Source organism: Homalodisca vitripennis, chromosome 4 (genome assembly GCF_021130785.1).
Source record: "Homalodisca vitripennis isolate AUS2020 chromosome 4, UT_GWSS_2.1, whole genome shotgun sequence".
NCBI classification, from domain to species: Eukaryota; Metazoa; Arthropoda; class Insecta; order Hemiptera; family Cicadellidae; genus Homalodisca; species Homalodisca vitripennis.
In genome coordinates, this window is record NC_060210.1 from 63,007,522 (window position 1) to 63,032,084 (window position 24,563).

General features: G+C 32.4%; 1 protein-coding gene across 2 annotated transcripts in view; it reads right to left on the bottom strand.

Moving 5' to 3' along the window:
- Positions 1-24,563, bottom strand: part of LOC124359394 (moesin/ezrin/radixin homolog 1) — a 104,918-nt gene that overhangs the window by 10,241 nt on the left and 70,114 nt on the right. For both annotated transcript variants that reach the window (XM_046812099.1, XM_046812097.1), the window contains 4 exons: positions 14,320-14,442; positions 9,584-9,735; positions 4,084-4,314; positions 1,182-1,442 (listed from right to left, as the gene is read on the bottom strand). In XM_046812099.1, coding sequence (XP_046668055.1) covers positions 1,182-1,442; positions 4,084-4,314; positions 9,584-9,735; positions 14,320-14,442 — 767 coding nt within the window. The remainder of the gene's footprint in view (positions 1-1,181; positions 1,443-4,083; positions 4,315-9,583; positions 9,736-14,319; positions 14,443-24,563) is intronic.

The following is a 24,563-nucleotide window of genomic DNA, read 5'->3' on the forward strand; positions in this document are numbered from 1 at the left end:
TACAATCCTAAAACTTTTATTTCACTGTTAAACACAAAATAACTTGCAGCTTAAATGTTGGTTTAAATAAATATGAATTTAACAAAAAAATGTTGTTACTGAAGTATTTAAAATACTTTCTGTATAAGAGCAGACAGTCACTTAAAACTCATGTCATTTGCACATAAAGAGAATTTATTTGACCCCTGAAATAATAAATGTCTCTGCAGATTTTAAAAGGAGCGGTTCTAGAAATACTTGAGGAAACTCATATATTACTTTAATTATAAAAAGGGAAGTTGCTCAAAATTTATGACATTATAAATTATCATTTCCATATAAAGTGTGATAAGTATTAACAAGATAAAATTGCAACCTATATGTTTACAAATATCATTAACTAGAGGTAAACATGATATATCTGATGTTTTAAGATCTCTTTAATTCCTATCAAAATAATCTTTTATCAAATTTATCTTGTTTTTAACTATATAACTAATTAGCTCAGTTTAACTCTCATAACACCATATTATGTGATAATTGTAAAATTATTAAGTATTATACAACTAAAATCTATTTTTTATTAAAATTTGTACAGTTAACTCCAAAACTCCAAAAGAAACTATTTTTCTGATTTTCCTTGCAAACCTAGCCATGGCAAAACTACTATTAGAGGCAATTGACTAGGAAAGAATGAACTTTAACTGGACTTATCAAATGAAAAGGAAATAAAACCTCAATCTAGATTAGTTAATCACATCTCTTACAAGATCATCAGAAAAGACACATTGATCTTCTTTAAAAAATGAATGTACATCATTTTGTTACATAACGTGACCTAAATAAAAATACATTTAGCATATTTTTTTACAAAATTGGATATTTCTGTAAGTAGCCAACACATGACTTAAAGATAGAAGACTGTTTCAATGACTTGTTATCTGGTTTTTAGCCTACAGCACGAGAGTAATCTGACTGGAGCAATGGCGGAATATAGTAAAATGAAGAAAATAAGCTCCAAAATAAATTGTAACAAAGAACTCATTTGTTTTATTGTTTTTGTATTTTAACTATTAATTTTTGTAAATTTACCTTAAACAAATGGAGCAGAAAGAGTACACATAATGATTCATGACTAGTGATTTCATGATCAAAAATAGCAATCATACCAAATTATACATTAAACCAAATTGTTTTCTCACCTTTGCAGCTGCTTGGCTTGTTTCTCCTCTCTGGCCTGTGCCTTCATTTGTTGTACATCGATGGTATCAGGTTTACGCCTTCGCATATACAGCTCATGGTTACCCATACACAGTGCCAGGATTCGCTTGTTGATGCGCACACGTGGCGCGAAGAACACAAAATCTGGAGCCTTCTTGTCGATTGGCTTGATTATGAACTTCCTGTCGTTGAAAGATATGTTGCGAATTTCTGACCAGGGGAATCCGATTTTCGGTGTCAGCCTGGAAATAATACAATTGCAGCAGTGAAAAAATATTTATGGAAAATGGTTTCAGTGAAGTGTTGAAATGTGTTTAGTCATCATATGGAAATGCAACTAATGTAACACAGGAATCACCTGACAAATATTTATTTATAAATCCTGAATATCACAATATACCTTGTCATATGTTCTTATATTAAATAAATTTTACTTCGATTTACAAACAAATGTTTTATTGAAATACTTAAAAATAACAAAAAGTAATCTGTTAGTAATTGTGTACCCTCTTGCAGAGTATAAACTCTAAACCAGATTGTGCTAAATATCAGTACCTCCATTATATGTTTTATTAAAAACCTTTTATATTCTGAGTATAAAGGTGTGTAAGCAGGTCGGTTGAAAGAAAACTACTTATGGGTAAACTTTCCTCCCATCCCCCCTCCCAACCCCCCCAAAAAAACAAAAAACAAACTTATTATAAAATACAATCATGAACAGTCTGCTTTCAAATGATATTCCATGTCCAGAAACTGATGGGATTCATTGTATTAGTGATGGTGTTGTTAAAAGTGACAGGTATTTTTGAAATGCAAACATTGTATTGTAATGAAAGATAAACTCGTTTTAAATAAATGTGTTATCAGACCGTAAGGGGTTGGAAATATAAGTTATTAAAATTTGTTTCCAAAATTGTATGTTATAAAATATTTTGTTAGTAGAGCTCAAACCTACATTATTAATAAAAATAAATTTTGCTCCAGTAATACAAAGCCTTTGATTTCACATTCACATCAGGTTTTGTCAACTTGATTATGTGGATGAGTGGTAGCATACTTACAAGCTTGTCCACAACTGCTTACAAACAAGCACACCTTAATGCTTAGCAAGTTACCTTGATGAGTGCTATTTACAGTGCTGCAAGCAGCAAGAATTGCTATCTCAATGATTACTTATATCTATGTGTCCGTGCATGAGTAGTCATAATTTATTTCAATTATTTTGATACAAATTACGATGAACAGTATGTACTCCTGATATGTACTACAAATCAACAATTAACACAAACACACCTTTAATTAAAAAACTTATCCACTTAGTGATGCAAACAGATGCCCTTTGTCTTGTATTCAGTTAAAAATCTGTACTAAAATAGTATATTAATTGATTGAAATGGAACATTATTTTGGAAGAAAAGATATGAACAGATCAATTATATAATATTTACAATACGTAGCCTGAGGTGTTTATTTTGTAACATTCAGCCCAACTTACACATCCAATCACATAACTTTGTATTCTTTTCCTCTAAGCTCTTTATACACCCATCAGGACCCATACATGTTATGTTCTTATTAAAACCTAATTTAATGAGAATAACAATATTTATACAAAAACATAAACAAAATAAAATTAACAGATTTTTTTTACTAAAAACATGAATAAGAGCTTAATTTTATTGGTTCATTGTCTTGAAACACAAGCAAAGAAAGTTTTTCATCCATTACATACATAAACAATACCGAGAAAGAGCCAGTGTGTCAGTATCACTCCATTTTAGGCTACCGATGAATATGGAAAGTAACCAGCTTGTATTCAACCATCCAGGCTCCATTGTGTATGTACTCTAACGCACATAGAATATGAAATTCACATACATACTGATATTTTATTAAATCACAATCAGTAAGATATTTGAATGGTTCGTAAAAAATATATCCTCACTGTCATGTAGTTAGGAAAAGAATAACATTTACAAGTGGTTTGTGTTCTATATTGAACGCTTCTCCTACCCTCTTCCTGTCCAGTCTACAACACTCCTGACCATTTCGTCGTGATATGTTAGTGACTCATTTCACAATTTTCATTTCATTTCATAGTCAAAATTTTTAAACCTTTATACTTCTACTATATTTGATTCACTCTATGACCAATTTCAAATATTTTTAATGTTATCAAATAACTGTTAAGTGCAAATAACCCTATAAAACAAAACCATGGCTAACCAACCTCGGATCACCCGAAACCCGAATCAACCGAAACAGTCTTTGAACGATAACGTGTGTATACAAAATAATCAAACAAAATAGTTTATATCAACACTGTGCCAACCCTCCACCTCTGGGCAGAACAGTGAGTATGTATGTCATGTATTGCTATGGTGACTGCCTGGACATATAACGTGGCCTTGAGTGAGTTATCCTCTCCCTCCCTCATCCACCAACACTACGTTGTGTATGTCATGTATTGCTATAGTTACTGCCTGGACATATAACGTGGCCTTGAGCGAGTCACCCTCCCTCTCCTTCATCCACCAACGCTACGTTGTGCCGAGCCAACCAACTCACACCACTGCTATTACAGTAGTCATCTCCCTCAATCCTGCCACCGTTCCCTCAGAAATCATTAGTATGTAGTTCATTTCCCCTACCCACCAATTCTAACAGCTTATTTTACATGTAATTTGGTTTACCGAAGAACTGGTTCCCTCCCTTATTTGGTTTACCAGGGTTACTGCAACTTTTATTATTTACAGTATAAGAAATTCAGATTGTGTTGAACCTAGTTTCACATTTAAATATTACTTTAGCTAAAATATTATCAGTTAAAATTGAAAAAAAAAACCTTTTATAGTATGGGTGCCATTAGAGGAAGATACTGACTTGTCATCCTTCTCATAGATGTTGAGTCCCAGCGCATCAACACCAAGCCAGAGTTCCGTGCCTTTCTTGTTGCGGATCTCAAAGTAATTGACTCCATACATCTCCAAGTCCTGGGCAATCTTGAGATACTCCATCATGGCATCCTCTCGCAGCATACCGCGGTGCTCGTTCCACCAGGTGGTGATGCTCTGCTCCCACTCCTCTCGAGACATCTTGTGCTGATCCATCACTCTGCACAATAATGGGATATAGACAAAACTTGCATTTGTCCCTTATGTATAGTCTTTTACATTATTAAAAAAATTTAATCTAAGTTCATTATATTTTATGTTATTAGCTTAGCTCTTAGGATTCGAGCCTTTAACTGCAGTAGAGCCTCAGGATTAAAACAATCAAAAATGTTTATCTTTCCCTATGCTACAAGGTGAGTGTCTCTCCTAGATCAAAGTAAGGAGGATATAAAAATGATAGTAGGTATGTTGACAGGATGTGGCCTCCTTAGAAAACACCTTATGAAGGTGGGTCTTAGTCAGAATGATGAATGCAGACTGTGAAGAAAGAAAAGAATCAGCAGAACACATATGACTAAGTTTGTCCATATCTACAATTAGGAAAAAATTCCTAGGGTCATATCTTAACGGTCTCAAGGACATAAGAGAACAGGAATTGATTGGCTTCTGTGAAAATCTCAGATTGAGAGGACAAAACACAAGTAAGGGAGGTGCAAAGGTCCTTTCAGGACTAAGTGCGGAGAACACCGTCTCTTTCCCTCTGAAAAAGAAAAAAAATGTTTTTAGCTTATAGTAGGTAGGAAACAAAAAACTGAACTCCTTCACTGTTCACACATGCACTAACATGAAGCCCTTGTACAATAACAGGGCTATAAAGATAACTATCCTTCGTATGTGCGCTGGACACCAGGTGAATAAGCACAAATCAATGGTAGTCAAATCATTTATCTCAAAAATACTCATCACTATATGAAACTTGGTTTCACCAAAAAATCACCCAAAATTACATAGGATATATATTCAGAGCCAAAATTAGTATGTGAGCTATAGCCACGTGAGCTATCTTGCCACGTCAAGAGTCAGAGCGACATCTTGTGTGACATGGGTTCTTTTTTTTATACCATGAACAAAAAATGTTCTAGGATTGTATTCTAAAATTATAATACAGTAAAAGAACTGTGGAATAGACTGGCATTTACTACATCCTGAACAAAATAGGCCAATACACTTTTAAGGACTTTTTAGGGATGAAATCTAAATACACTAGAAAATAATTAATAAAAACAATAAAATAATTATTTTTACAACATATATGGTTACCACAGGTGAATGTAACGATGGTGGCACTTGCCATGTGAGCAAATTCGGCTAAGAACTAGTTAGGCCAGCTACATAACCTACAGTGGTCAAAGGGTTAAGGAGAAAGTTAGGGTGTAGCTTGCCAGGGATCAGTGAAAAATTAAAAGACCCATTGATCTTCAGCTTCCAACAGAATCTGAAAATGCCTTAAACTTTTGTAAAGCTCATAGGTGGGGTTAACTGTGTCCATCCAAAAATACCAATAGTCCAGTTAATTGTGGGCCTATATGATAACTATTGTGTAATGAAACAAAGACTTAATTAACTATTCAAAACAATACTTTCTTTACCTATTTGACTTCAAACCACATCAATTAATTATGGCAATCTTGGCTGAACTATTATGTATTACTTAATTATTTATGGTTAATGTAAAGTTTACATTTGGGATTCCCACATGTCCGAAAGATAATTCAATAAACAAGTGTGGAATATTAACTTGTTTCTTGACTCCACAACACAGACCTACACTCTACACTAAATATACGGTTCAGTGTTTAAGTCACACATAAAAATAAAACTGAAAGACACCTGTGCTGAAGCTGATTTGAGACTCGAGAATCAACAACAAATGGTGAAGTGCCGAGTCCTGAGCCACTGCACACGATGGTGGTGGGTTTTGGCACTATACACTGAAATTGGCCACTCTGAGTGAAAGCACTGTGATTACCCATTTTTGAAACTCCATAAGTCTAACAGACGAGCAGTCAGCAATTTGTGAACGGTAGAGTGTAAAAAGCTGAGTTTAATGTTTTGTCCACATTTGTGACTTGTGTGAAACCAGCCTTACTAGTGTATTAAATCACATTATAGAGCAGTCATTTCCAATCGGTATTTTTGCGACGTCAGATCACATTGAACAGTCCGTCACGTAATTAACCCTTTTAATGCCGACGTGCACCACGAGCGCATGTCACTAGGTTTTACGTAAAATGCCGACGTGCGCTGGGGGCACTAGTCCGGTTTTTGTTATATTGTAGTTTTAACTATCGACCAAATGCCACTAAACTTTGCATACTGTATCTAGACACTACTACTATTGATACAATAAAATCTTTTTTACTCTATGCTCAACATGTGATGACGTATATCAGCTGTTTTCAACCTCATTTACGTCCAATCATTCAGTGAGCATCTTTGGTTGCTGTGGTAATACGTTGTTGCTAGGTTATGTTTTAACCCTTTGGACGCCAACGTCCGGTTGATCGGACCGTCGAAGTCTAGTCGAAAAATTCCACATTCGATCGACCGGACCGCTGAGGTCCGGGCGAAAAGCGCCAACGTCCGATTGATCAGCCGTTCGAGAAAAACATATTTTAAAAGTTATTTTTTAACTTGAAAAGTCTGTTTAACCCTTTTAGTGCTAAGGGGTCTGGCGCATTGCCATACACAAGAGTGCTAAGCATTTTAGTGCATAAATGCAGAGTTTTAGTAAATTCCTTACTATTTCCTTATTTGAGGTCATATCTTATTACTTTTTTTTGTGTTGAAGATAAATAACCAATAAACAGAAATAAATACAAAAAAATATATTTGTACATATTTTGGATTGTTATAAAAAAAATTTCTTTATAATGTAAATTTTTTTATAATTTTGTTTTCACTTTGGCATACAATTTTAGTATGCAAACAATTTTATATTATTTTTCTGAGACTACCATCGGAAAGAGCAACTAAAACTAAACAAATTCCATATATTTGATTTTATTTTTACACAAAAACTAAGAAGTGTGGATGAAAAATATAATATGTTGTCCGCGCTAAATTTTGCCCTACATATAGGCCTAATGTTTGAAACGCTCAAGAGAAAAAGTAATACACTTACTATTATTAGCGTAAATGCTTTACTAACTTTATTATTATTTATAAAAGAAGAAATTCAAGCACAGTTAACACTTTTTTACCTAAATAATAGTTTTATTCAGTAATAAAACTATAAAAAAAGGTGATGTAACTCATCATAACCTGCAATGTTCTTATTAGATGTAGTTTGTAACTTAGTAAAATATAATATACACAGAAAACACAAATGAAAAATGAAGTAATGCAATGGAATACTAATGAAGTAGTATTTCACAATTATATCACAATTTAATGGATAAAATTACATAAAACAAGAGTAAACAAAGCGCAGCGTCAGTTCGCTCGCAACGTAAACATCCGAAATGACCTTTTTATTTCACTTTAATGACGAAAAACCGCTGGTCATCAGCAATTAAATATACAAATATCGTTACTCTATGGCTTTTGGATGAACTGTCATCGTTTGCAGCCAGTAACTTGCATAAACTGAACCAATATATATAAAAATACGTTGGGTCTACGAATGTAGACGCTAGCACTTTTAGACATAAACACAGCGTCTACGACATAGACGCTGTAGCACTAAAAGGGTTAAACTGTTTAGGACTATTTTAGAAGTAAATAAGACTATATGTAATCAATTTTGTTCAGTTTAGTGTCCACCCATTGTGTTTCCCTAAACACACATGTTAGAAGTGACGGGGACAAATGTAAATATATTTGTAAATAATTATTGTGTTGACAAAGATTTTTCTTACTTTTTTGAAGAAAATTTATGATATAGACTTATAGTAGTGAGAAGATGCTCTAATTTTAATACTATGTAAGTATGTACAAACCTATTTCCTACTGTAAAATTAATTCTAGTTATAGTACATTTTTTCTAATATCAACACTAATTAAAAGTATTTTTTGTAAAACTAATTTTCAACTTTCAGTTCTGAATTTTTGTGAGCAGTCTTAAATATAATATCTGTAACGAATAAAAATATCACCGATAGGTAAAAATATTTTTTCGTACCGATATTTTGGCCTGAAATGAAATATTTATGTAAACAAATGTTTTGGTTAGGCATTACCACATCATAAACAATGTAGTTCCATTCTAAATGCTATTTATAATAACACTATTCAATAGCGCATATAATTTCCTACAAATAAAAAAATAAACATTCAATTAACATAAAAACTAAGGATAATAGAAAGCGTAATAGGTTACAAAAACATCAAAACAGGGCTGGCGGTTTTGGCTAGTACAGTTGGTTCGGGTGCTAGCGTTATGGGTAGGGTGGCAGCCTTGGGCGTTGGCGTCCAAAGGGTTAATGGGAATTATTCGTGCTTTTCTTTTGTTTATTTCAGTTTGCTTATATTATTATTAGTTTTGTGATTATTGTAAACAGATTTGACCATGAGTAAAAAAGGGGGATTCATACTTTGTGCTTCGGCAAACACAAGTGTTAAAATTTTTTTAATTATGTACCCTATATTGTAAATAATTAATTTTAATTTTATGTATCCTACTTTCTTTATTATTTCAACAAACAATTTTATACATTGGGCTAAACAACACGTGTAAATAAAGCGATTTTGAATGAAACTGACCAAAATATGTCTTATTGAATTTTACTGTAAAATGTGGACTTTACAAGGTTTTCGATAAAATGCTGTAACTTCTCTATTTTTCAAGGTAAGTTCTTCAAATTCGGTGTGTATGTTAACAATTAAATATAGTACAATTGCCAGTAACTACTTTTTAGTTAAGGCTAATAATAAAGGTACTTTTATATGTTCAAACTCAATTTTTTTAAGTTTTTGTTTTTTACAAATATAAATTATATAAATTTATAAAATTTTAATACTCAATTTTTTAAACACTCCACATTATTACGTAAAAAAAACAACACCTCAATGGATAATTTCCTTCAATAAATAAAAAAGTAATACATTTTTAAAAAATAGTTGTCAAATTATGGAAAAAGGGCCTGGCATTCTTCACATGTACTTTTTGAAAACAGGCTGGCATTTTTCGCATGGTCACTGAAAAAATGTCTGACATTAAAAGGGTTAAGGTCACGAAAGTATCGATCAGAAATGCCCCTCACCATCAGTGGGGGCTCCAGTGACACCTAAAAGTAAAACCCCCTCAAGATAGTACCCATATTCAACCTCAGATCACGTGAGCGTTCGTAATGGTTAACTTTAACTTTGGTATTACTACAGCCATATGGCAAGACAGTAGTACTTATTTTGATGCGCATCATATAATAATTGTAACAGGCTCACCTTAGCAGTTGGTTAGAATAAAATAATAATAAGTGAAAACTTACCTCTGTGGCAATAGTCGGTCATTGGCAAGGAAGCCAGAGTTGTGAAGATTCTTGTTGTAGTCGCCATGCCTGGCCTGAACTGCGTAGGAGGCGAGCAGCACAGAGGTCTCTGGGGGGCAATATATCTCGTCTGACAGAATTGCGTTCTTCACCTGCACACAGATATTATTAAATTATCAGTATTTCAGTAATGTGTCCTAAAATAAAATTTAACCATTTCACTGCCAGACCAGTACTACCCAAAACCGGCAAGGCCTATTTCTACACTTTTATAATGCTTGTTTCGCTCTGGACTGCTCTTAGTTAGTTTTTATGTATATTGGAGAACTTCTTTATGGTTTTGTAGCTTTTTAGATTGACTATTGATTATCGTAAATTATAACGTATTTATTAATTATGTGGTAACTACTAAGAAAGAAAGAATTTACATAAAATTATAACTTTAGATTAATCCATCACAAATATTTATAATTGATACAGTGGTTACATCTTACATTCATTATGAAATTAGAGAAAACTTTTTTGAAAAAAAGATTGACAGACATTTATTATATGAGTGAAGAATAAAAAGAGAGCAAAGTAACTAAACATAAACAGCTGTGCCAAGGTCATTAGTGATACAGTAAACTTCCATTAACCCTTTCAGGGCCAGGAGCAAATATGAGATGTTGCAAAATTTATTAACATCTCATATCCCCTTGTGACTAGTCAAAAGTACCAGGCTAAAATTTGCGATTTTGCAGTCTCTTAGATTAAAATTTATAAGTTTTCATAAAATTTAGACAATGACCTAAAAGTTGCATCAAACTACTTGTATAGATATATACTATCAACAAAAAATATATAGATGTAATTTTAAGTCATTAAAACTCCCGTGAGATCGCAAATTGTCAGTCATTGTAACAACTACACATAATAGCTAAGCACGTAACAACTAAAAATACTAATATTTACAACCACAAAGTAAAATAATGAATACAGCATACAATACGATTACACTGAAGCATAAAGAATAAACAACAAAAGATCGAGCACCGACTGGCAGTAGTCAGCTGATAATGTCATGTGGCAATTACAAAATGAAAATGCATAGACCTCTAAATTAAAAATGATATTCATATTAATTATATACAAATATACCAGGGAATAAAAAAACATAAAACTTTAATCATTTGACGTTGTATTTATTTAAGAAAACAACTAATATCAAGGAGACAATATATTGCCTCCTGGCCTGGAAAGGTTTATTGTGGCATGGTCAGGTCTTGAGACATGGTGAATTATTAATTATGCCGGATTATTGGATATATATATTACAAAAATGATGTAGACATAATAAATAAATAAACAATTACAGTAAATCACACTTTTATTACTCAAATATTACCTTTAAGACAGTGCTCGTTATATGAGGATCTACTAGAACTATTTTTTTTAACGGTTTATTTACATCTGTAAATATCAACTGTAAACAAACTAGAGAAAGAAAGTCAGATGTTAAAACTCAGTTGCTTATAGAATGTTTCTAAAACAAATTTCCATGAATACATTGTTTAATTCTAAATGCAAAAATCACTTTAAACAAACACATTGCATGCGGTGCGGTCACTAACGACTGACACAGACCACTATAGTGGCAGTCGCCAGTGATCGCACCATGTGCAATGTGTTAATGTGATACTTTAATACATGCTAAAAATTAATTTGGAAATGTACGACTTTTCAGCCAGCAATTAAAGACATAAATAATTTGATGTTGGCAGTGAAAGGATTAAGTGACTAAACAATCTTTGCATCCTATGCAATGAAGTGAAAACAAATTTGACATTAGATACATGTATTGTACTCAACGGAATTTTGAAATTAAGAACCACCAGGAAAAAATTAATTAATTTTATAAAAAAAGGTCAAACCTTTATAAGATAAATGGTATCCTAAGAATTATACAAGTGGATTAAAATGGTCCGACTGGTATTTGTAATAGCACATATAATATATAAGAAAGATGGCCAATCTCCTAACATATAATTCTAACTAGATCTAAGAATGACTATTCTAGTTCAAAAGCTCTAGTTTACACATCCCCTTATAACTTCCCGCCAGGATAAAAAAAATAATTACAAACTGTTAAACTGTAAGATCAAAGTACTAATGTCAATGACAGTCCAAATAGCTAGGTTCTTAATAGACTGGGAAGTGAAGGAGCCAACAGACAGAACAAATAGCTGGTTGTTAACAGACTGGGAAATGAAGGAGCCAACAAACAGAACAAATAGCTGGTTGTTAACAGACTGGGAAATGAAGGAGCCAACAAACAGAACAAATAGCTGGTTGTTAACAGACTGGGAAACGAAGGAGTCAACAAACAGAACAAATAGCTGGTTGTTAACAGACTGGGAAACGAAGGAGTCAACAAACAGAACAAATAGCTGGTTGTTAACAGACTGGGAAACGAAGGAGCCAACAAACAGAACAAATAGCTGGTTGTTAACAGACTGGGAAACGAAGGAGTCAACAAACAGAACAAATAGCTGGTTGTTAACAGACTGGGAAACGAAGGAGTCAACAAACAGAACAAATAGCTGGTTGTTAACAGACTGGGAAATGAAGGAGTCAACAAACAGAACAAATAGCTGGTTGTTAACAGACTGGGAAACGAAGGAGTCAACAAACAGAACAAATAGCTGGTTGTTAACAGACTGGGAAATGAAGGAGCCAACAAACAGAACAAATAGCTGGTTGTTAACAGACTGGGAAACGAAGGAGTCAACAAACAGAACAAATAGCTGGTTGTTAACAGACTGGGAAATGAAGGAGCCAACAAACAGAACAAATAGCTGGTTGTTAACAGACTGGGAAACGAAGGAGTCAACAAACAGAACAAATAGCTGGTTGTTAACAGACTGGGAAACGAAGGAGTCAACAAACAGGCCTGTTTGCTTGTAAATCTTAAGATATTTTTATCCCACTAATAGTACAGAACAAATAGCTGGTTGTTAACAGACTGGGAAATGAAGGAGCCAACAAACAGGCCTGACTGCTTGTAAATTTTAAGATATTTTTATCCCATTAATAGTACAGAATAAAAATAGCTGATTGTTAACAGACTGGGAAATGAAGGAGCCAACAAACAGGTATGATTGCTTGTAATTGACTCTAATGATATTTAAGTACATTGTCATTACGACAGAACTCTTACTACCCATCACTTTGATTTAACATTCTATCCCCGTACACAGCTCAAGGTTTCAGTGCAGTTTTACATCCTTATTTTTTTTGGGTAGCATTATGTGAGACATTATATTTTTAACATATAATTAATATGCATATATTGCTTTTGTTTAAATATACTTTTTAAACATTTAACAGAGAAAGCACAACAATATTTGAGATTTATTCTGTATAATCCTTGAAAATTAAAAAAAGTTTAGATGTGTGTTAATTATAAGTTTATGATAATTGTATGACTAAAAATAACAACGCAAAACTGTAAGATTTTAGTTAACTTAAAATATTTTACATGGTTTTTGTGGAGAAAATTCTAAATCATTTTATTAGTCAGCTCTTAACTGGATCTTAATTGGTTATTTTCAGTAACGTTTTGTAAGATATGACTTCAGAAAAATGTTTTTTTTTTATCACCACACAAGGAGTAATATGTCTCTAAATTTAGAAATTTGTAATATGGTCCAAATAAAAACAGCGTAAGAAAGAATTACATTAAAAAAATGTAATTATATGGATTGTGACTTCTGGCAGGGACTTATTTTTCAATGTCAAATGACTAGGAAAATACATTTTTTAATAAAACATTACACAAGATCATGGTTGTATAAAATAGTCACTAGAACATACAATTGACTAATAAATTAAAATCTGGTAAGGTGTCCAAGAGCTGGTTCAATTTTAATAGCAGTTTATTTTTTATTGGAATATGATAATTAGGAGTTTTTTAAGGAATAGATGTAATGGCAAATATTTTGATAAAATAATCTATTTCCTCATTTTAATATTAAATTTACAAAAACTTATGAGATCTGCATTTTTGTGTTGTGTAAGTTTCAATACTGGGATACTATTATTTGTCGATAGGAAACCATAAGGAATAATCTAGGAGGCAAGAGCTAAATTGGATTTTATAAGCACAAAAACAACTTTTTCTTCAATTAGATATATGAATTTCGTCTACGAAAGTAATTGATGATCACCAGCACTAGCTTTGGTGTATGTCAAAAAGAGAGGTATTAAGTCTTAAAGATATCAAACAATTTTTTTTTACAAATCATACTTTTCTTGACCTTGACACACTTAAAACTGTTAGTCATATCACTGTCAGAAAACTAAACAAAGAAACTGAAAGTCACCACTTTCAACTAAATGTTCGGTTTGTATAATATGATTAGCTGACTCTGATTTAATATTCATTTACATGTCTTATAATTAGTTTTAAGTATGTCAAGCTATGAAAAATATCTGGTCTGTATATGATTTATGATACTGATTTAACATTTATTTATATGTCAAGTTATGAAAAATACAATCTTAGAAAAATATTTAACTCATGAATTCAACCTGCATCAAAACTACCATGGCCGAAGACCTATTTCTTTCTAAGAGGAAATCCCTCTATTCTAGGAAAAACTAGGTTGTGTGTTTATACAATGAAAATTGGCTCTAGGCTAAAAGAGTATTTAGGAGAACTGTAGTGATACAATGACTGAGCAAAATTAAATTACCTGAAGGTAAAACAGACGCAGTGTGATGTCCTGGATCAGTTCCTCAGCAACGTCCTCGGGGTAGAATTTGGCTCGGAACTTGAACTGAAGAGGGTTCTCTTTCTTGACATCTTGGCTCATCACCTGAAACACACAGCCCATTTATACTCACAAACTCTTGTATGACCAGAGAAAATGATGGATACCAGATATTCTTCCCATAGTACACGTTTGGGAAGGTTTCAATTACACAAATAAAATTTATAAGATTAAGTCCTACTGATAATTGGTATGTTTACACCAGAGACAAAGTGATCCTGGAGAGATGACATAATGGCTAAATTATTGGAAATCATCAAAAAGAGTTGAGGGAATCACTATAGACGCTTATAGTGAATTTTCATGTCTATGAGATCACATACAGCGACTGTTGGTTATGTATATTCTGTAGATAGTGACAAGAAATTGAAATTTACTATAACATTTCCTAAGTCAATAGATCTTTACCTTTAAGGCCTATTATTAAAACTATGCTAACATGTCTTATCTTGTGATATTGCACTTTCTTGTACTTCAGAACTGACTTAAAAAAAAAAAACTAAAATACTCACAGATGGCAAAAATCTTCAAATTTCACTGTTATTAATTTTAATATATGAGAAATTCTTCAGTAACAGATATATACTGGGTGTAACTGAAATACGCTGAAAAACTTCAGGGAGGTTGTTTCTGGGGTCAAAACAAACCAAAAGTTCTTATAAATGTATGTCCTAAAATGTATAGTTTTTCGTCAGTTTGTCTTTTTTACATTACAATTTCTTTCTAAACAACCATTAAAGGTAGAAAGTTAAAATTTTCAACACATGCTAATCTAGTAAAAATTTTCAATTTTACAAAAATAGAAAATCTTTAGTAAATAAAATTCAAAACGGCAGCTTGTTAAAATCTTTGATGCCAACTTTCTAAAAACTACTTCCTGTATACAAATGTAATAGAATAAAAAAATCGTATAGATTTTATTTTAAAACACATGGTACCTCATTTATTGAAATCGCTCAAGAAATTAAAAAGTTGTGGAATTTTTCTTAACCCTTTCACTACCACTGGGACACATATGTCCCGAGAGAATAAAAAAAAATATGGACACTAAATGATGCTAAATTTGAGGGCAATTTTGTAATAGTCACTACAGGTGGGTATTTTCACTTTGCTGTATTGGCACAATAACTTGCTGGAGCACTCAGTTTTTATTTCACTGTTGTTTTGTTCTGACCATGTGGTTGCACTTTTGAGGTTATGGTGTTGTTGTTTTTGCTAGTGACTGTTTAATTCAATATAGTGAGTTATTTTGTGTCCCTAATAGCTACAGATAACCGTACTGTATATACAATCAATTTGTTTATTGATTTATTTCAGTGAAACTTGTTTAATTTGCCATATTCTTGTCTTTTTTGTGCTGGGACACAGGTGTCCCAGTGGTGTTTCAGTGCGGGACATATACGTCCCAGTGGTAGTGTAGGACCATGTCGCATTTAAATAGTAAAGACATAAGTAGTTTGCTAGAGTTTCCTTCAAGTGAACCTGATAGACCTTCGGAAGGTGATTTGATGTATGATAGCGACAAAGACCCTGACTATAAACCTTCTGACTGTTCTGAAAGTGAATGTGAACAGTTTTTTGCTGACAGTGATAATGACGTTCACCAATCTGATTCTTCCGAAAAAAGTGATGACGCTTCTGAAAATCCAGCTGCTCAAAAACCTGATGATGCTGATGACGGTGGGCAGGTTTCTAATGATCCTGGCGAGGGAACTAGCAACCAGCCGGACACTGCCGATAACAGTCATCAGGCCACTGCAGATTCTGGTGAAAGAACAGGTACCCAGCCGAAAACTAACAAGAAGAATAGAACGGAACTAGGTAAAAATAAGCCTGTAGGTAACGAGAGACCAAAAATCATTTGGAATAAGGTAAAACAAACTTTTAAACCTAGAAAATCCTTGCCAATAAAAGTTAGGCCTATAATTTTAGCTAAAATCAACAGAGGTTCAAAGGAAATGACAGTATTTTTGGAAGTTTTCCCTAAAAGCCTTTTTATGTACATATCGCACTGCACAAATGAAAGATTATACATACTACAAAAACAAAAGAAAAAATATATAGCTAAGACAAATTATCATGAAATAATGGTTGTAATAGGCTGCGTTCTCATCATGTGCTACAATCGCTTACCAAACATATCTGACTACTGGTCCATGCAAGAATCCATGGGAAATGTAGCTATAAAGAAAGCTATATCAAGGAACAGGTTTCAGTTGTTGATGTCGAAGCTGTACTTCAACCTGCCAAACAAACCTGAGAATGCTACCAAGACTTATTATGTAGATGAATTAGTTTCTTCTTTGAAACATACTTTTCCTAAGGCAAGAACAGAAGCAACATTTCAAAGCATTGATGAATCAATGGCTAAGTTCAAGGGTAGGTCGACCATGGTCGACCATGAAACAATATGTTCCCTTGAAACCCATAAAGAGGGGCATAAAAATATGGGAAAGGTGCGATTCTGACACTGGCTATTGCTATGACTTCAATGTTTATGCAGGTAAAGATCTTGAAAATGTGGACGGTTCATTAGGTGAAAGAGTTGTGGGCAAACTTTCGTCAACTGTAAGAGGTGACAAGGAAGAAGTTGTGCTGTCATTTGATCGTTTTTTCACCTCGGTCAAATTGTTATGTGAAACACGCCATCCTAGTGTCGCAACTTGCATCGGGAACAGGGTAAATGTGCCTAAGTTTGAAAATAAACTTAAAAAATATGAGAGTGAATTTTTATGTTGTAAGGAAGGTGTAGTAGCAGTGTCATGGAAGGATTCTAAGCAGTTTGTTGTCCTGAGTAACTTACACTCAGACACTGTGACAACAGTCAAGAGAATGCAACAAAATGGAGAAAGAAAGGATGTTACATGCCCTGAAGCTATTGCTTTATACAATGAAATAATGGGAGGAGTTGATATTTCTGATCAAAAAGTAGGTGTGTACGATTTTGATAGGAAGTCAAAAAAATGGTGGAAAAAGATGTTCTATAAACTTCTTCTAACATCAGTTGTCAACGCATGGATTTTGCACCAAGAAGTTCAACACAGGAAAACGTCTCTTCTGACGTTCATGGTGCCTCTAGCGGAACAGCTGCTCGCCGAAGGATCAACAAATACTTCAGTCAAAAGAAGAGCTAGCATTGGAAGAACATCAAAGAGAGTGAAAACAATGTCAAACATCGGTACTCATTTGCCTGTGGAAGGACAGACCAGAAGAAGATGCAAGCGCTGCTCGGATCACCAGACAGAAAAACGAACAAAAACCATGTGCGCAGAATGTGACCTCCCACTTTGTAAAACGTGTTTTTCAATATATCACACTTAATTATGTAAAATGTATCTCTTCACGTATTTGTGCAATTTATTGGAATTGATTTTTCTTTTTATTTGTTGTAATAAACATGTGTTTGAATAAATTACTAATTATTATTTACCTTATTGTTACCAATTACATACTTGTGTATACTACCAGTGGGACATATGTGTCCCGTGTTCATATACCACTGGGACACATATGTCCCAGCAAAAAAAAATTAAAAAACGTCTGTAAAAAACAGTAAACGTTAGAAAAAAAATCTGAAAAAAATATTTCTTGCATAATTTGATATAACGAATTAATTAAAATCAAAATTTCAAAAATTGAAAAGTGGTAGTGAAAGGGTTAACCTAGTAACACATCATATTTGCAAGCTTTTTCCAAGTTTCAGAAAGTTTAAGTGTTTTTCTTGTTTCAAAAGTTGATGTAAGTATTAAGGAAGTATACAAAAAATATTTTGGGAAAAAAACATTAAACACGATAATTATTATTTAATTTGAAAAACGATATTGAAACACAATCGTTTTGACTCAACTTTCATGGTTTAAACAGCTGAATCTCCTTTCACATTAAGACACAGCTGACTGTTACCATTCATGGAAACTGGGAGCTTTATAAGGCTTCCACTTATAACTAAGGTCGTGAAGGCTGAATAGTATAAACATGGTAACTAATGGTCATGGTTGATAAGTATGTCATACAAATCTTCAAGTGATTAATATACTCATACACTCATTGGCCAGTGAAAAAGAACATAAATAAATATAGAAAGCTCTTTGTACATTCAATTTACAGCAATTAACTTACACATTAATTTTACATTTTACATCAATTTGAAACTACTGATAAACAAGTAGCTGTCAGTCTTATCATGAGTATTGATAACCCAAGTGTATTTCACCATAAAATAACTCACATTAATTATAATGAATTATTAATTAAATAATTAATTTTATAGTGGCTTGTTTAGATTTTAAGTGTTATTTTGGAAAATTCGCTAAAAATGCCATTTGTGATGAAATTGTCTGCTTTCATCAAATTGTAAACCTTTTTATAGCAATGATTATATTTCTTGTTTACTGTAGGACTTTAATAAAGCTTTTGACTGTCTCAGACATGATCTCCTCATCTGGAAACTAGAAATAGCAGGATCAGCAAAACATTGGTTCCAAAGTTACCTAGAAGGACAAAATTAACTGGTTAAGCTAAGACAAACTGAAAATGGAATATCTAATCAAGTAAAATCCACTCTCCTAGGTGTCCCACAAGGAACTGTTCTTGGACCAGTACTCTTCATCCACTTTACTAATGACTTGCCTCAATACATTGGAGAGGCATGCTTAACCCTGATGTATACTGGCAACACAACCCTGGTATTTAGTGGAACCTCAACTGAAAACCTGACAATCACATCCTACATATCCCTCAACATGAACTACCAATAGTCATAATAACGACTTAGCAGTAAATACCACCAAACTTACTCAAATAGCTTTTGGAAGGAGATCCAAATGCATGCCATGTATACCAAAGGTCGCAATGAATGATGAGGTCAAGTTTTTGGGCATAACTCTTGATAAAAATCTATCCTGGACTTCTCATGTAGACATAATCTGTACGAAGTTGAGTTCCAGCCTCTTTCCAATGAAAAACATCAAAGCTTCTACTGATGAAACAACTACAAGAGCTGTTTATTTTGCTTTATTTGAAGTTCACATTAGATGCAGTTTATTAACATGGGGAGGAACCTCAGCTGGTCAGATTCAGAGTTCTCACAAAAATTCGCACTCAGAACACTAGCAGGACCACAATCACTTGACAGATGTAGAGAAGCCTTTAAAACCCATAATATCCTTACTAACGTATCACTATACATTCAAGAAACTGTAATACACACAGTAAGATAGGGACTGCCAAAGCAGGGTGAAGTTCATAAATACAACCTCAGAGACACTACTTTATATGACCTTGCAGCAAACTGATTGTCACAGTTTTAAAAGAAGCTCACATATATAGGAAGGAAGCTTCACAACTATCTGCCATCAGAGAGAAAGGAGAGAAGGAACTCAAAGAATGTTGTCAAAGAATATTTGACATTTAAATTTTGCAATATAACCTTTTGAATCACTAAAAAACATTGTATTTTGTGAAACACACTTGTATTGCTTACATGAAGCTAATACTATTTTCAATAAACACAATAACTAAAATTTTTTGTCTACTGTCTATTGACATCTATTAATAATTACTGATTTATTTAATAGAATTATATTTTATGGCCATTAGGGCATATTTTTGGTAAAGTTTACATAACATTGTTTAACCCTTCAATGGATTGCAACGTACGTGGTATGTTTACGTTATTCCAATGAGCTCGCACCGCGACGTACCAAGATGCCAAACACCCAAACACAGACCATCTCTCTTTTAGATTAGGTTTGATCAAAGAAATTATCGAAAAATATCAACCTGGTGTTCCTAAACAAGTACATGGTAGGCCATCAACCAAGCCACCTCCGTCTCGTCTTACAGAAAGGCATTTCATTGAGAAGATTCCTGCTACTGGGAAAAAAATCCAATCCTCAAAGATGTGTAGTGTGTAATAAACATGGAAGGAGGAGAGACACCGTGTATTGGTGTCCAAATTGTGAGGCAGGCCTATGCCTTGACGAATTCTTCAAGGTTTACCACAAAGCAGAACTATGTTACCATCAGTCTTCATCAATGTACTATAGAATCTTATTTCATAAAAAACCTTAAAAGTAGGATCCTGAAAACAATTAGAAATATATAAACCTGATATGGCAACACTCACCCAAGATGCCAAACTGGTCTGTCAGAAGACGGCCAAACAAGCAGCAGGCAACAGACATAAGCTCACCATTATCACACACAGATTGCCCAATAATAAATATTACTTACATATACCTTTAATTACATTAAAAAATGAAACAGTTTTAAACACTTTGTAGAAATATAACTAAAACGCATACACCAGTATGCTGTAAATCAGTTCTTAAACACTACTAAAAGATTCAATGTTGGAGTAATTAAGAAATGCTTGGAACACAAAACTTGTTGAAATCATCCGAAAATAAATAGTAAATAAATTATTTGCTGATTTAATACACAATATATTTACAAATTGTTATTATACATATAGAAATAATAAGAAATCCGAAGGCACTGATATTGATGTGATAGATAACAATTGATGTATTATGCAGTAAGCCTATTTTCTTCATCAAACAGTTGTATAAGCCTGGGCACTTTTACACGTATAGTTCTATAATAGACATTCAATTACAAACCAAATGATAGCAATAACATAACAAGAATTCTGTAACAGACCATTTTTAGTACAATAAAAACACTTTTTACAATAGGAGTTATCACTACTAAGATCCACCAAAATTGATGTATGTGTGTGTGTTATTTATATATGTGATGAATGTATACTATGTTTATGTAAGACTCAATAGTATTTTCATGACAATTTCTGAAACATTCAATCAAATTGTTGAGTAAACATGAGATTTGCACACTGTAACAACTTCTACTTGAGGCCACAAATAAACAATATTTTGAATATGAAAATTTAAAAAAATAAAAATAAACTGGATTTTTAATAATTCATTGCCTCTTTTATTACTTTTATTGGCATTTCATAGTCCTGTAGAGTTTTTGTTTTGAAATGCCAAAATATTTTTTTTTTAATCATGCTCTTCAATGTTTGTAATGTTTGTTTTATTGAAATTTGTTCTATTTGTCAAATCAGTAATTGAGGAATTGATTAATTTTGTTTTTTTATATGTGGAAGAATTAAAATTAGATCTACTGTACTAATAAAAAAATTATTAAACTGAGAATACACTTGTATTTGATATTCGGTTTTTGCCATCAGAGAGCACTATATAATTATTTGAAACCTTTTTTCTCTGCCAATTTCATTACTAAATTATTTGCCAAGTTGTTTTGTTACAATTTGGTTGATTTTAATTTTGTGTTCATAGAATTTTTGTTTCTCTACAATAACATTTTTCAGTCGTTTTTTTTTTAGATAGTTAATAAACCATACTTGGGTGTCCTTAACGCTAAAAAAATATGTCAACTTTCCAGAAAAAGTTTGCAAGTCAATTTATACAAAACTGCTATATACATGACAGGATTACATCAAGGAAAACAACATAACTATGAATTGGCAGGAAATGGCGAACAACAGTCAATTAGTGATAAGTGAAGGACATATTCAGTTCAAAAGAACAGGAAGCCTTCAACTTAGCCTGGTTCTGTCTTGTTGTCCATTGACAATCCTTTATACACAACAGCAATACACAAGATATAACTACATTAAGAACTCTGAGCATAGCTACAGAACTATGAATGGCAATGGCAGGAAATAGTGAACAACATACAATTAGTGATAAGTGAAGGTCAGATTCAATTAAACAGGACAGGAAGCCTTCAACTGAGTCATCTTGATGTCTATTGACAATACCATTACTGTAAATTACATACTACAAGATTGTCCCATGTGGTTAATAATAATAAAATTGCTTAGTGTTCATGTCACTGTATTAGTTGCATTTAACATATCGTTATTCCTTGTTAACATTGCAATCTAGTTCACGTCTAAATCTCTATCATTCTCTAAAATACATAATTAATTGATGCTTTAAAAGAACACCTTGAAAAAAAGTTCTTGATGAGAGGTCAGTAGTATGAATGGCCAGGAGATGTGGCAACACTGCAAGAAAGGTGAGGTGAGGTGATGGACAGACAGACAGACACCTGCAGTGACCTCAATCTCTAGTGCTGGCTCCAGGCAATCCTTGCACCAGCTGAGTCACCATGTTGCTAGAGGCCTAGTCACTATTTAAAATCTACTGCATTGCAACAATTTTGTGCAGTTTTGTTTGTGTAAGGCAATCTTATCTTTTATCACTTAGCTAAATGAATTGCATATAAAACAACATATTTATGTAAAAAGAAAATATATATATGATTTACCCATTATGAAGCTTGGGCAAATATTGGGTATTATAAGTTAAAAGTAATCAATTTACAAACACTAACTTTATCCATATTAAGAAGCCAAGAAAATCCGTAACAACATATTGTATATGTCAATTGTATATTAATGACATGTTATTAACCTTGCTAGTTTCAAGAACCAATAGAAGCCAACTTCTCAATTAAAACCTTTGACTCTAATCCAATTTTCAGTCTAAGGTAAAGGAGGTAGAGGATGCTAAAATCACATTTTCACTTTTGTTGAATTAAATCATTAATTTAATTAAGAAAATTAATTTAAAAAAAGAAAAAAAAAATTACTTTAAATTATTCAAGTTTCAACATTTATATCAATGGATAAGTCAAATATTCCTTATGACTATAATTAGCTTTTTTGAGGATATTATTATTCACCAATCTTATAAGTGGTATATCATACACAATTTAAAGCTTCAATTTTGATACAAATTTCTTTTTAAATAACTGGATGTTTCATAATGGCAGGTATAAATGTAGACAACTTGGGCATTTAACATAACATTCTGTATTTTCTATGAAACTTATGAAAAGCTGATAAAATGTTTTTTTCTATCTTGTTCTCAATCAAGAATTTAAAAATTTAAAATAAAGTCAAACATTCTTCAAAGTTTTGCCCTTTTAGTTACAACATTCACAAAATTAGATACAGCAGCTGTTCTTGTCCATAGTCAAAATTTTAAAATTAAGAACCAATAATCAATATTAAATATTACCAAAACTAATTTAGCCTATATCTTTTGAATTCACAACGGGTCTACATGTTTACATGTTATAAAAGTATATGTTAAAATTAATCATCAAATTTTGCACATCTGTTCCCGCTGCAGTATCTTTCATCACATGCAACATTTTTACTGATGGTATTTAAACATTTGTAAGAACCTAAAATATTATAGCTCGTAAAATTAGTCTTAAATGAACTGTTTTAGCCTCTGTTTATGATAATACAGTGTTCTTTAATTAAACATGATTTGTGGCAAGACAATTAAGAAATAGTTGCTGCAGCAGCTTGTAGTAGATATATATGTGGTATGTTTAAATTTTCTAATTGTATATAAGAAATATTACTGATAACGTTTTGTCATTTTACAATTATGTAGGTGAAAAATAACAATTACATAAGTGCAGTTTGAAGGTATAATAACATAACCAAATTTCTATAACAACCAAAATTATTCAATAAATAAATGTAATATATTTTGGTAAGTATATAAAATATTGTTTTACATTTTTATTTTTCAAGCTTGGAATATGAAATTTTGTACATTTATAAGGAATTGAATACTCAAAATATTTATTTACTTTTAACACAAGAAGCTTTTCATAAGCTATTCTGTAAATTAACTATAAAGTAGAAATATTAATAAAAATATAATTTTAATTATTGAATCTTTTAAACATTTAAATATATTAGTACAATTTAATACACATTTGTACAGATAGGCTACAAGGGAAACAGAGAAGAAAACATTCCATTTATGTTTGTCATAGCTACAATGTTGTTTACTAAACCTCTGCAAATTTGTTAAAACCAGCTTGGCATTAACATGCGGAGCTTTAGCTGGCACTCTTGGTATATAGATCAGTGACATTAGATATCAACATAGTTTGGTTTGTTTTCCATACATTTGCGGTCTAACTATCTAAATATCTTCACTATGAATATTCGTGTGGGGCTGTAGGGGTTAAAAATCAACATAAACATGTATGGGGAAAACTTACAAAAATAACTTTTGTCTTTGTGAATGCAGGTAAAAAAAAACAGGTAAATTTAATACGATATTCTTCAATCATATTTTTTT